General features: G+C 46.5%; 1 protein-coding gene across 1 annotated transcript in view; it reads left to right on the top strand.

Annotated features, from left to right (window-relative positions):
* The window catches only part of POU2F3 (POU class 2 homeobox 3), a 42,332-nt gene that overhangs the window by 14,835 nt on the left and 14,142 nt on the right, over positions 1-13,355 (top strand). Inside the window, exon 4 of the mRNA XM_019474029.1 lies at positions 1,813-1,847. Coding sequence (XP_019329574.1) covers positions 1,813-1,847 — 35 coding nt within the window. The remainder of the gene's footprint in view (positions 1-1,812; positions 1,848-13,355) is intronic.

Raw genomic sequence — 13,355 nt, 5'->3', positions numbered from 1 at the left:
CAGTTCTGCTCAGGTGTGTGGATACTGATTGTGATCATCTATTAACACTATCAGCATTCCCATCGTTATATGTGCAGTTGTTGGCTCTTGGGGCATAGAGCTGGAACGCAATGAATGAACAAATTCCTCGGGCGGGAGCAGCTGGAGCGAGGTGGTCAGGGAGCAGATGGTTACAGCGAGAGGCACGGGAGCACAGAAGCGCGTGGCAAGTTGGAAGCTGTAGTAGAGTAGGGAATTACATGGAAGAAGATAAAGACCTGAGATTGGGAAGAGAAAAAGCTTTGAGAAGCAGGTCAGGAGGAAGACAGGAAGAAAGGGCAGGCTCTAGCGCAGCAGAAATGCAGACAGGCCAGGGGAGAAGGTGCAGAGCTGGATCTAGGTTGAGTTGCAGACGGTGAGAAGATAGAGGAGATTTCAGAGCGGGGGGGGCAACAGCTTGTTCTGCTGTGAAATAGTGCTCTGGCATTGTTTGATAGCGAAGACCTACAGCTCAGCCTAACACAAGCAACAAAGGCAGCTCAGTTTCCACAGTCAATGCTGTTAACATGTTGCAGATTAAATCTCCAGAGCTGTTTCTAGATAGCAGAGAACAGGGTGCCGTGAAATTGTTATCATTGACTTTAAAATATTTTGCCATCTATGAATAATTGTACTAAGCACACTCCCCCCGAGGATCTCAAAGAACCATGCTGATTCACCTGGAAATATTATGTGTATGGTGCAAGCTGAAAAACTGCGTGCTAGATTAGGGTCAAGGCTTGTTCAGTTGAAAGCAAGTCAATGGGAGAGTTGGATTTGCACTCCTGCCTGCACAGCCTCTCTCAACCGCTTTCCAGCTTTTTGCAAGAGAGACATGAACTACTGAAAAACATGATGTGTTGAAGCTTGATCAGATCACAGGGCACGGGCTATGCTTTATGGGGAATGTTATACTGGAAAAAACAGGAGGATGAGGCCCTGGGGGCTTGTGCCGGTGGGATGTGAACAATTTAAGACTGTTTATCACAAACTCATTCGGACTGGAAGAGAATGACTTGGGGAATGGATTGTGAAGGGAAGGGGTTTCTTGGGGTTGCCTTTGCAACTAAAGAGGCTTCGTGGAATCCCTTAAAACATTCATATCTGTGGAGCGTACAACCTTTCCTCTGTGATGTTCTTGATGAATTTGGCAGGTGTGATGGGGGGGGGAATGTTTATCATCAAAGGGGAATGAGTGAGGGCCTGTGCGGTACCTTCAGGCTGAAACCTGTCTGATTTTTCCCCCTGTGCCTGCCAATCTCTTTTGGAATCAAGGAGACGCCTCTTGAGCACAACCCCACGGCACCCTCCGTTCCTTTAGATATCCCATAATTACTCAGTGCCACACGGGTTCCTGAAGATCCCTGGTTAACAGCCTCGGCCACCTGTTTGCTAGCCTCTCCCACAGTTAGTTCTTCCTTTATGTACAGTGCCTTGGTCCTGGATTTCCCTGGAGATTTGTAACGTCCTCCAGCTCACCTCTCCTGGAATCTCCCTTGCAGTCAGTGAGCTTTCCCCCACCCTTGCTACTTGGCCAGATATCTCCCAGGCAGAAACACTTCTGTTACACTTCAGCAAAGGCTTATACCACCAAATGTTGGAAAAGCTGCCTTTGTACTTCCATTGCTGCATTCGCATTGACTCCACCTTCCTCCTCCTCTCTCCTTGCTCTTACAGTAAACTGAGCTGGGCTAGCAGCGTGCCTATGGTTATGTGTGTTCTAAGTTCTCGAAAGTTTACATCAATGCTGACTGTCATTGATACTAAGATATTTTTCTTTTTGTTTCATTGTAGGAAGTGAACAGAATGGGCTGGACTTTAATAGGCAGGTAAGACGCTCCCTGGGTTACCAGGTATTCTCCTGCTTTCTTGAATTACTGTTTTTTAATTGCTCATCTTGCTGAGTCCCAGGCAGCTACTGCTGAGAGATAAAAACTGTTAGGTCAGAAGCTACCATTAAACAGACCACATAAGTTCTTCCCAATTCCCCTTGTGGGATAGAATGACAGATTAAACTTCTGGTTTCCGGGCCTTCCTATTTCATAGAAGTTCAGTTAATTATAGAGTTTCTTCAAATCACCAATTGCTTGAGGCTTTTTCTGGCTTTTTAATTTTTTTCCATTGTCATTTAGAAACAAAAGGGACCTCATTTACACTGGCAAATGTGCAAATCCCGCCCCAAAGCCCCATGCATTTCTACTGCTTGTGACACTGGCGCTGAAAGCACTGTGGTATGCAAGTCTAAGAGCATGGGGCTGACTCACAGGAATATCAGCAAGGACTGAAGATGAGGTGGTTTGAGGTCTTGGAGTGCGTAGGTCAAGACCAGGCCTGCCTACAACTGCAGATTCCTCTTTGCAAGACAGTGGGGAAAGCGACAGCAGATAAAAGCAAGTGCTTCTTGCAGGGCAAGCAAGCCCTAATTGCAAATGAACGTGTGAGGGACCGTTGTCTTTGCTGTGTTTGCTGTTATCCTCCTGCTTCATGCAGCTAAAAGCAACCCCTCTCTCACTGAGTGCCTGGAGATTTTCATACGTGGCTCTAAGAAATCCCCAAATCTCACGTCAGAATTGCAAAGGCAAGAAGGTTACAGGTCTCTGGAGAGTATGGATCTCGAATCTGTGCAGACACATGAGAAAATCCTCTCTGAGTCCAGAGCTAAGGACTCCTGTGGCCATCAGTGGAGCTGGACTCAGACCTTGTAAAGAAAAAGAGGAGGTCTAGAGAGCTAACCCACTGATCTGCTGGAGGACTCCAGGGGTTGACTGGGGAGCTGGAGCGAGGAAAGCAAAAGGGGCTGTAACTCCACAGGCAGTCACTAGCATTTGAAGCAGATGTTGGCACTCTTGACAGTATAGCAACCTGCCTGCTTCCAACCGTGCATTCCCCGAGTTCAAGGGTTGCGATCCTTTGCAAAGGCTGCCTGCTAGCAGCAGATAGGCAGCTGAAGCTTCTCGCTGTGACTTTCCTGTCCTTCAAGCTTGCCTTGGTGGCTCTTGTCTGACAGATGTCAGCAAGCTGCTGTTTGTTTGTTTGGTTTGGCTGCTCTGGTTTTGGGTGGGTCGTAACTTCCTATCAAAGGTGTCTTAACACGTTCAGCCATCTTCCAGGTTTTTGGAATACCCAGCTGAAAACAAAAAGTCTTGTGTCTCCAGCTCTGTGGATTGCAGAGCCCAAAGCACAGGTTTTCTACACGCCAAGAGAAGAATCCAATCTGCTTATAACTAGTGATAAAAGAAAATTCCCTCAAGATAGAAATAAGCTATGAAAATACAAGATTGTTACATGTTGCAAACTTTTCCTATGGCAACACCGCAAAGATGTTAGAACTGGAAGCCGGGCTGGGGTTAATCAAGGAAATGTTATTGACTGTGGTGAAGCAGCGCTCATTTACACCCACTGATGATTTGACCCATTATCTTTAAGGTCCTAGTCCCCTGCATGCCACTGAATTGAGCGGATGCTGGTAAAGTTGTAGGGGCAGACAGCCTCAAGTCAGTAGGATTTGGGCCAGAGTCTTCTTGAGAGAAACATCTCCCTCCCAAAAAGAGATTGTGGTTTTCTGACAGTCTTTTGTAACATTCACTTCCCACTTTTGTTTTTCTCCTTCCACTAAAGGGGTACCGCAAAATCCCTTTCATTTGTGCCAGCCCATCTGTTTGTGTAACTGAGTAGCAAACCCGACTGGGGACTTAGCAAGGTTTAAAAAGCAAAAGCCTGTGAACAAGCTCATTTTAATGTTTGTTTTTTAATCTGGTGCGATTCCCCACAACATAGGTAGAGTCCACAGAAGGGGTTTTGCAGCGATGTCAGGGATGGGGTTGTAACAGTCCGTGTGAGTGGACATAGGCGTGCGCAAATGGCTCTTTGTCTCCCTCTCTTGGCCCTCTCAAGGCCATGCGTAGACTTGAGCCATTATTGTTATGGTTGTTATTCTTTTAAATGAGCATGAGCCCAAATGCACACGGGTTATACACTCACGTTTCAGGCTGACCTCAGCTATTGGTGAATTCATCTTCAATTCAGCAAACAGATTTCAAATGACGAGAAAAAGGAAGAAGGGAGATATGGAAATATCAAAGTGTTTTCGTGTAGATTCAGGTGCTGAGCTCTTTCATTAGGGGTGGAGGTTGGTGGGTTTTTTAATTTTGGTTTGGGGTTTGAGGTTGGTTTTGGGTGGCTTTTTTTTTTTTTGTTACCTTGCAATTCAAGTTTTCAAGCCAGAGAAGGAGGTTGGTGGGTTTTTTAATTTTGGTTTGGGGTTTGAGGTTGGTTTTGGGTGGCTTTTTTTTTTTTGTTACCTTGCAATTCAAGTTTTCAAACTGAAGCCAGAGAAGTATGGTTTGAAACCTAACTCCAAACTGACTGCAAGAGCTGCTGAGCTCTCTTTGACTTTATTTGGAGTGCTGGGCGCTAATCACTTTGAAGATCATAAATCTCACATCATTTAAGCCTCTCCCCCAGTCTTTGTAGATGGCCTACATTTCAGGTCTGTTTCCCTCCCATATTATGCTCCAGGCGGGAAGAGAAGGGTGGAGTGACCTGGTTAGACCCCTTACTTGCCTACCAATTCCCTGCTGTGGCTGCTCTCACCCTGAAAATGGGGAGGAGGGAAACTCTTGCGGAGTTTGAGGTTTTCTCGCAGTTTGTGGGTCAGCCCTGCGCTTTATGAGAAAGCTGCCTTCTGATCCCTCAACCTATTTGGCAAACATTTCTTCCCCCCTCCCCTCTTCAAACTCTCCTCCCACCTGGATGCAACAGTAATTTGTATGTGAATGAGAGGGAAAAGGGTGTGTATGGAAAAAGAAGCATCTTCTGCCTTGCCTATCTGGTTTGGCTTTTTATTTAGAGAGTCTAATGCTGGTTGTTTCCTGTTTATATCAAGGGAAATGCAAAGAGACGGTAATAAACTTTCACCTTCAGTGCTTGCAACCTGCATAGGGACATCTGCTTCTTGATGGTTTGGGATTGTGCCCAGAGTGTGTCAGGGACAGAACTGAGTAACTCGGCAAACGTGGCTTCAGAGTCTTGCCACGAAAGGGCATCGAGTGGGACCAGGAAAAGATCTGACTGAAAGTGTTGAAATCAGAACTTTTCCTCACTGTAATGTGGTGATCCTCACCAGGTGATGCTGCTGCGGTCTTACCAGGTCTTGTTTGGTTTATTTCCCCATCGGTATACACAGCGTTCGGCCTTTAAGGAAATACTGCATTGTTTGTTTTTGTAGATGGCTCTGAAGAGAGCTGTTCCAGAGAGCCAGGTAATTCACCCCGTGTCTGGAGTTAATCCCTGAGATAATATTGCCTTCTGGAATACACACGTGGAGCTAGGGCTGATGGTTTTGGGAGCCCACAGGGCTTCTGTGCATGGCGTGAGTGTTGTAGCCCAGCACATAGTGCTGTGCATTGATCTGAAGCTGGAGGAGGAAAATACACAGATGCTGAATCAGGAAAGTGACGTGTAGGACCGTGTCATCTGTTGGTCCTTGCGGCAATGCAGTCTCTGAGTGCCAGGGAGGAAGGAAGGCTCAGATCTCCCCTCCTTCCAGAGGAGGGAATGAGAGGTCCTCTCCAAGCCCCTTCACGCTCTCAAGCACTGAGCTGCACTCCAGTGCTGGGAGAGATTATGTCTCTTTTGAAATAAAGCTGAAAGGTTATGTGTTACCAGTGCAGGAAAGGCTTAGCAGGATCTGCATGTGCTCTGTATCCAAATATGTCATGCAGTTTCATTCCAGCAAAAGGCTAACCCTTGCAGACAGGCTGTCATTTGTTTAATGATAATGACAGGTTTGATATTTTTATCAATGTAAAGGTGATCCTGCCGTGAGACTTTACAGTATTTAAGACAGACAAGAAGGCACTAGTGTGCTTGAGCAGCCCAGGGCTCAGCAGAGTTTAAATTTTCCTGTTGGTTCTTTACTCCTATTACTTTATTTTCTTTGGTTTACACCAGTCAGGGGATGTAATGAGGATATATATCTCTTTCCAACAGGATTCCTAGAAATAGGATCTTGGGATAGATTTACCTGGGAAAAGGAGGTAGCTTGGAGATGTATTGCTGGGGCAGGAGAGATCTTCAGAACACAAAGGGAAGCATCCAGAACAAAATAAGGAAATAAGATATGCAATTGAAGTGGCCTCGTATTTCATATGCACATTAGCTCACCACTTACATTTGCGCGTTGGGTTGTACACGTTGCCATTTTGACCATTGCACATGACTGTAAGGGACACATTTCAAAATCTCTCTCTTCCAATGGTCAGTCAGCATTAAATAATTGAGCTGCTTAAGATTCCCAGTCAGTGGGACCTGACTAGACTTTTTTTTGCTAATTGAGTGTGTCTGCTAGTATATCACAAAAGAGTGGTTGAGGGACTGAGTCCGTTGAAAAATTCCTCCCTTCCAAAACCAGGTGAAGGATCCTGTGTGTTACTGCCCTGCTCTCTGCAAGAGGTGCCAAAGGGGTTCCCCTCCCTCAGGACCTGCTTATTTAACTCATCTCCCTGTCCTGTTCGTATCTGACACAGTCATTGTCCAAGGGAACTTTAATTTTTGAGGTCTATGTGGGGTTTTCAACAGTTGTTTTGAGGTAATAGGGTCTCAGGTCTTCACAGCTGATGTCCTGTAGACACATGATATGAGAAATTAAAGTGGACAAACTGCATCTGAGATCTAAAATCACTGGTGGTTCTTTTTCAGTGCCATTAATAACACTCTGACCTTGTTTGGTACTTTCCACCCACACCTCTGAAGGTACTTTGCTAATGAATTTAGCATCCCGGTGCCTCCGGAAGGTAGGGAGGTGTTTAACACTGTCTTAGAGATGAGGCAGACACAGACTGACTACCTGGCTTTTCCCAAAGGTGCTGAGCACCGTGATTGCAGTTGAAATCAGTGGATGCTTTATAGGACAGTTGCCTGTGGACATTGAGGCGTATTGTAATCCAGGGACCTGCTCCCTGGCAGAGCTGGGATACGGACTCCGATTCTCTGATTCATAGTCTTGTGCTCAACCACAGACAAGTTCTTCCTCCCCTCCATCCTTTTGAAGGTGGAAAGAAGGGCCTAACTTGCTAGGTAGTTTGTTATTAATATCTGGGATGCAAAACTCCCTGCAGATTTAATTTTGCTCAATCAGGGCTTCCCTCCCCCCAGGGATCTCTCTCATAGTTTTTCATTCCACTTTGTGTTCCCACCTCCCCCTAATCGCATGTGTTCCCTATATGTCATTTCTGTTCCTGCTTGGCTTTTCCCTGTGGGTAGTTCAGGTTTCAGTCTGCCCTTCAGATTTCCATCCCACTCCTGTTTTGCCCTCCTCTCAAGGGGAGGTTCACATCCTGCTTCCTTCTCCCCTCTGGGGATCAATTCAGATTTCACTCTCTCTTCTTCTCCGCATTGCCCCAGGGTATCAGCCTAAGTCTTGCATCTGCTTTTCATCTCTTGAGCCTTCACTAACTGGAAATCAGCCTGGCTGTCCATACCTGCCTTGACTGACACTGGATCTAAGCTGAACACTACCTTGGCCTTTCGCTTTTGAAGTTTCCTCGCTCTGTCCTAGGGATAGACTGATTGCATAAATTTGTATGTGTGCTGTTTCTTCATTGAAATGCAGCCCTTTGGGAAAGCATCAGAGAAAGCCCTGGCTTGAGGGAAAGTCCTCTGTTTCTATATATGGTACTGTTTTGCTTAGGACAGATATGTAGAGGAACCCCTTCTTCAAGCTAGTTTTGTTCTGGCGCCTTGCAGAGGCCCTCAGATGAGATTGCTGGGAATGAACTCCAAAACAGGCCACTGAGTCTCTGGGGAAGCTTATGAGGGAAAGGGAGATGGAAGTAGGAGGAAGGATTTAGCCTTTTAAAATTTTTTCTCAAGTGGTGGACTGAAACCACTGAGGTAATTTTATGTTAGCCAATAACAGTTGACAACAACCCCGCATTGCTTCAGAGTCAGCTGGATTGTGTCTGTTCCTTAAGGTCCAGCTGCAGTCTGTTCACAAACTCCTGCTTTCCTGCTCCAGGCTTCTAAAGAGCAACCTATCTTTATAAGGTATTTCCTACGCTTGTTGCCTTGGTCCACTGGCAATATATCTTGTACAGCTGTTTCAAAGCTGTCTTAGAGATGAGGGAGAGACAGATAGGTCTTCTCTTCGTGCAAATTCCCTGCTCCAACTGGGTTCCTATCATCCTTTGGGAAATATTTTCTAGGCTTGCAGGGGACAAGCCCTAGTTTCATGGACCTGCCTAAAGGGACATAACAATTGTTTCTACAATAGAAACTAAGCTCAAGGCATGGTTGTCACTGTCAAACCACTATTTAGGTTGCCCGGCACCTTTTTAAGCGGTGAGTTACACGAACTACTGTGCATGGGTATGACTCTTCTGCCTACTAGAGAATGGCTCATCAGTAATAAGGAGAGGACTCTGAATTCTTGAGGGCCTTTCATCTGGTGAGCTCCAAGAATTCAATCAAAAGCCTGCACCACCCAGCAAGGGTGGGGCCCTACACCCATTTCGCAGAAGGGCAAGTCATAGCATAAAAAGGTGAAGGTGATGGGGTTTCAAGCAAGGCCTCTAATTTTGGAAGCCTGACATCAGAGTGCACTTTTTCTCTTCCCAGAGGTGCTGATCTGCTAGTGCTCCATGTGAAATCAGTGGGCTGAACCGAGGCTGCTCAGCCCCTTAGGAGTCAGACGCTGGGTTTATGCTAGCAAGAAACCCTCTTTCCCTGCTTCCCCAACACATAGAAGTTGTCCAGAGCCACCAAGCTGGGAGCAGAGAACCGGCTCTGAGCTCCCTCTTCCCCTCAATCACTAGACTTCATTCCCTCCACCCAAAATGAAAAACTATGTGATAGTTTCCAGCGAAGTTGATCTTTCTCACTCTCCCTTTCTTCTTTAATTATATTACTTGTGTGTATTTAATGCAATCCCTCTAGCTGCTCTTCTTGTGTCCCAGTTCCCTGGGGCGCAGCAACTGGTGCCAAAACTACCGTGAACCAATCAGAGAAACCTGCGGAGCTGGGATGGAGCCAGGCCCAGTCACGGGAGCTGTCTGATTCCAAGTTAATTCCTTTCAAACGTGGCATGTGGTGGAAAGTGCTTTGCTACTGAGGGCTACCTGCGCCATGACTCGCTAGGTGGACACTGCTCTGCCCTCCTCATGGATGACTGACCCGGGGACATCAGTACTGTACAGCAGGGAGGCAGTGCCAGGTATTTAGATGGTTTGTGACTGCTTGGCAGACAGAGGGCACAGAGAATACAGGACAATCACAGTCTGCTCCCCCTGACAAGAGATCCATGGAAAGGGGAAATTTTTCATGCGGGGAATTTGGAGAACAGCTAAAGGTCTGGTTCTGGCCCCGGAAAAGCACAATAAGGCAACTTTGCTGCTGACTTCAACAGGAACATGTTTAGGCTCCAGGGAACCTGTGTGAGCATGAAAGAGGGCATGGGAGAAGCCATGAAGCCTGGTGTGTGTGAAATCGGATTGATAAGGAAAGGGGCAGGGATGCAGCCCAGGGTGGGAGCAGAGATGATAAGCACAAAGGTGTAGGCAGAGGTGGAGTTCTGGAGAGCTTTGGAAGTTGGGCAAGTGAAATTGAGAGAGGTGCGGGGAGCAGTGCTGCAATGTATGAGAAGGTTGGGGCAGAAAAGCAGGACCTCTGGGCTGAGGATGGCTAGGGAGGAATGGGCAGGGAGAATCCTGGAATGGAGACATGAGGGAAATCACAGCCTTAATGGTGGTAAAATTGTTTTCCATGCTTTGTTTGGAGGTTCTCACCATTCTGACCAAGAAATGCCATCTCCCCCTCCCCTTTTTTTAAATACCTCCAATTTGGCATGTCCACAGGCCTTGGCAGAGAAGGTACCACATGCCTGAGTACCAACAGTAAGAGCGAAGATGCTGTAAATTGTTGCTTTGCAGTATCTTTTTGCCAGTTCTGTGCTCCCTGAACACAGATCACCATACGAAAGCACTAGCTGGCTTCTGTGCTCCTGATGCTCTTGCAGAGGCCACAGTCTCTAATGCAGAGAGCAGCCCTTCGTCAGGACGCGCCTACCTGAGCAGGCACTGATATGAGCGTGGCCATCCAGGGCAGATGCTCTTCCCACCTCTGGTTTTGGTTCTCCACTCCCTTGCTCAGCGCCTGCTTTTGAAGCCTGCTGTGCTACACGTCATCATTTTGAGGTTTATCGTTCAGCACAGAGGAGATGGGTGACTTCTTTCTTTTTCCTGTTCTCTGTTTAAAAGCAAAACCACTAGGGAAATGCTGCATCAGAAAGCCCCTGAATGTAAAGCTGAGTGTGGTTCTGTTAGTTTTCTTTTGTGAAGCATGTAGCTCAGTTGTTCTTAAAGTTTTTATTTCCCACCCCCACTTTTACTACAGCTAAGGCACAACTATTAACATCCTGAGCTGAAGCTCAGAGGATAAAGCATATCAGATCAGGCCTCAGTTAATAAACTCAAAGGCCTCATATAGCTGTGATGCAGGTGTGTTGAGGTTAGGGATTACATTTTAATTTTTCAGTGTGCTGTCATTGCTGAGTTTTAGGATATAGGCTGTTAGGCATTCAGCGTGGGATTAACTCCCCTTTTGTCATGCTGACAGCTTCTGAAAAATCCCACTCTTCAGTGTGAAAGGATATCAAATGTTATAGGGTGAATATCGTTGCATTGACATAAGGGTTTTCTGGTTTCTTCCTGGGTGTCTGTTAAGCCTTGCCGTACATGCAGGATAGTACATGTGGAAATAGTAATTGCAAGCCCATTATTATTATTGCTATAATTTATTATTAGTGTGTCTTTTATTTTATGGTGCCCACGTGTGCGGGTAATTCACAGAGAAGTACACTTACGCCATTGGAAGGTGGGAAGGCTTAGTTAACTGCAATAGCCTTGGATCCAGCTTTGATACCTGTTTCTACCATAGAACTTCCTCCCTTGACTTCGGGCAGATCACTCTGGGGCAGCTTCAGACAGCCCTGTTGTACTGAGTAGCGCTTTGGGAGTGATTCAGCCCTGGAAGAACCGTGCTGTTCGTTTTCAGCGAGGGGCAGTTGGCTCAGACTCTCTTAAGTCTGTGTGCACCTGATCCTCCTCTATCCAGTGAAATAGCCTTACCATTCTGCAACGAGGGGAGGGAGGGATATGAGTAAGTCAAACTCTTAAACAGTTGTGACTTGCTGACTATGAGATAAGCCAGATACGAAGGCAGATAAATATCTGTTTCAAAGAGGTTACCGTCTAAATAGAAACTACACAACAAATACAATTGTCTTCTATCTTACAATAACGACCACAGTTCCTGCCTAATAACTGGTACTGGAGAAGGCTGACATGGCTTTAACGGCCTCGCTCTCGCAGGGTACGGGGATCTCTTACCTAGATTTGGGGAAAGCATCCGAGGCTCTGGGTGCTGAATCAGTCGGTGGGTCCCCTTTGTGAAGAGGATGGCGGAGCGGTGCTTACATTACATCAGAAGTGCTCATCAAAAGCAGGTGTCTTGGGGCTGCATTCAGGCTGCCTGCTTTGGTGTCTAATAGATGAGGAAGACCAATTCAGATTACCAGTGAGCAGTGACCCTAAGCTGGGCTTAGACGAGGAGGGCTGCAGCCAGAGTCCTGCCCAACCAATGGGATCCGACCGTCAGTCCACTGAATCAAATGTGGGTCGGTCAGTCTGTCTGTCGGAAGGGTATGGCCTTCCACGTGGTGAAATCGGAGCTGCTAAGGTGAATCTTTCCAACTTCCTCATGTAAGGCTGGCTTTTTACAGCTTTGCAATATGTCTGCAGGATGTTTTCATGAGCCGAATGTTTGCCAAAAGTTCACAGATCAGTTACAAAACAGATGTACTTTTTTTTTTTTTTCCCCCCCCCTTCTCCCACTGGTAATGAGCCGAATGTTTGCCAAAAGTTCACAGATCAGTTACAAAACAGATGTACTTTTTTTTTTTTTTTTCCTCCCCTTCTTCCTACTGGTAAGGAAGAGTTTGTGCAGTAATTGCAGGCAGGTTGGGAGATGTTTTCTTCATAATTCTCCTTCTTATGAAATGTTTATGAAACACCTTCCACAAATCGGTTACGCAAGCAAGCTGAAGAGCTTTGATCATTTTCCATCGCCCTCAATATGTTTCTTAGTTTGTTTTGCTTTTTGTTTTTGTTTTTAGGCCAGAGATAGGTAAGAAACAATCCATCCTTGGCCAGGCCCAGCAGATGTCCTAGCCAACTAAGGAAAGGACTCTCTTTCCATCCAGTCACCCTTCCTGTGTTTTTCACTCTGATTGCTTGGGGGCAGCTGACCCTATTTTAAGGCTGTGAAAACATCCCACTTGAGATTTGCGAGTGCGATTCCTTTCCAAGCCCGGAGCAGCCCTAGGTAGCTCTACGCACCGGTGCCGCCACCTGCCGTTACCTCCTCGGGAGGAGCTCGGAGCTGCTCCCAGCCCTGCCCGGAGACTCCCCTCGAGCCCAGGGGGAAGAAGGTGCCTGCAGATTCCCAGCTGGCAACCCAGGCTCCGCACCTCTCCCTAGCTGTCAGTGAGCAGGATGTGTTTGTAGCGCGTTGCTCAGTCCCGCTGTTTTACAAGTTCGTTTTTCCTTAGATAGCGTTATTTCCCCAAAGCAAATTCAATGGGAAGAAACTTAGGTTTGCTCTCAATGACTTCTTGCTCCCCATTCCCCCTCTGATCGTCCTGTAAAACCAAGGTCCTGAGGAACCACAGTGGGATCTGGTCCTGGTTTTAACTAAACCACTGTTGCTCACTTGTAATGTTTTAGCAGGGTTCGCATCAAACACCTACGTGAGGTCATTCTGTGATAGTTTCAACCTTTTTCGGTTCCTTAAAGAAAACTTTTCTCATATTAGTAGAAAATGCCTGCAAATACGAGTCAGATGCACTGGGAAAGGAGAAGGCAACTCCTCCCCTTGTTTTATTAATTTGAAATTTACATTATTTTAAGGGAGTCTCATGATATTGAGTGGCCTCGCCCACAATGTGTGTGGTTTTTTGGGGTTTTTGGTTTTGGTTTTTTTAATGTACAGTTGGTAATACTGCCGGTTTAGCCAGGGAAAAAATGAAGGTGCAGGATTTGCATAAACCATCCCAAAAGTTTTGGATATACCCCGAACTCTCGCTAATGAACAATTAGCCAGCTGCAGGCCTGTTGGGGAGAGGAAGAGGAGGGAGAGGTAAATTTGAGCCTAAACCCAATGAAAATAGGTGCAGGGGAGAAGGCTTTGTCAAGAACACCCAGGTTCCCGCCCACTGCGCAGGAGGGAGCCAGAGAATTCCAGGGACGGGGGAAGGAGCAGTGGGAGATGTTGTTGTTTTTAAA

Source organism: Aptenodytes forsteri, unplaced genomic scaffold (assembly GCF_000699145.1).
Source record: "Aptenodytes forsteri isolate BGI_AS27 unplaced genomic scaffold, ASM69914v1 Scaffold760, whole genome shotgun sequence".
NCBI classification, from domain to species: domain Eukaryota; kingdom Metazoa; phylum Chordata; class Aves; order Sphenisciformes; family Spheniscidae; genus Aptenodytes; species Aptenodytes forsteri.
The sequence above is the reverse complement of the archived record's forward strand: the minus strand, read 5'-3'. Positions and strand labels throughout refer to the sequence as shown.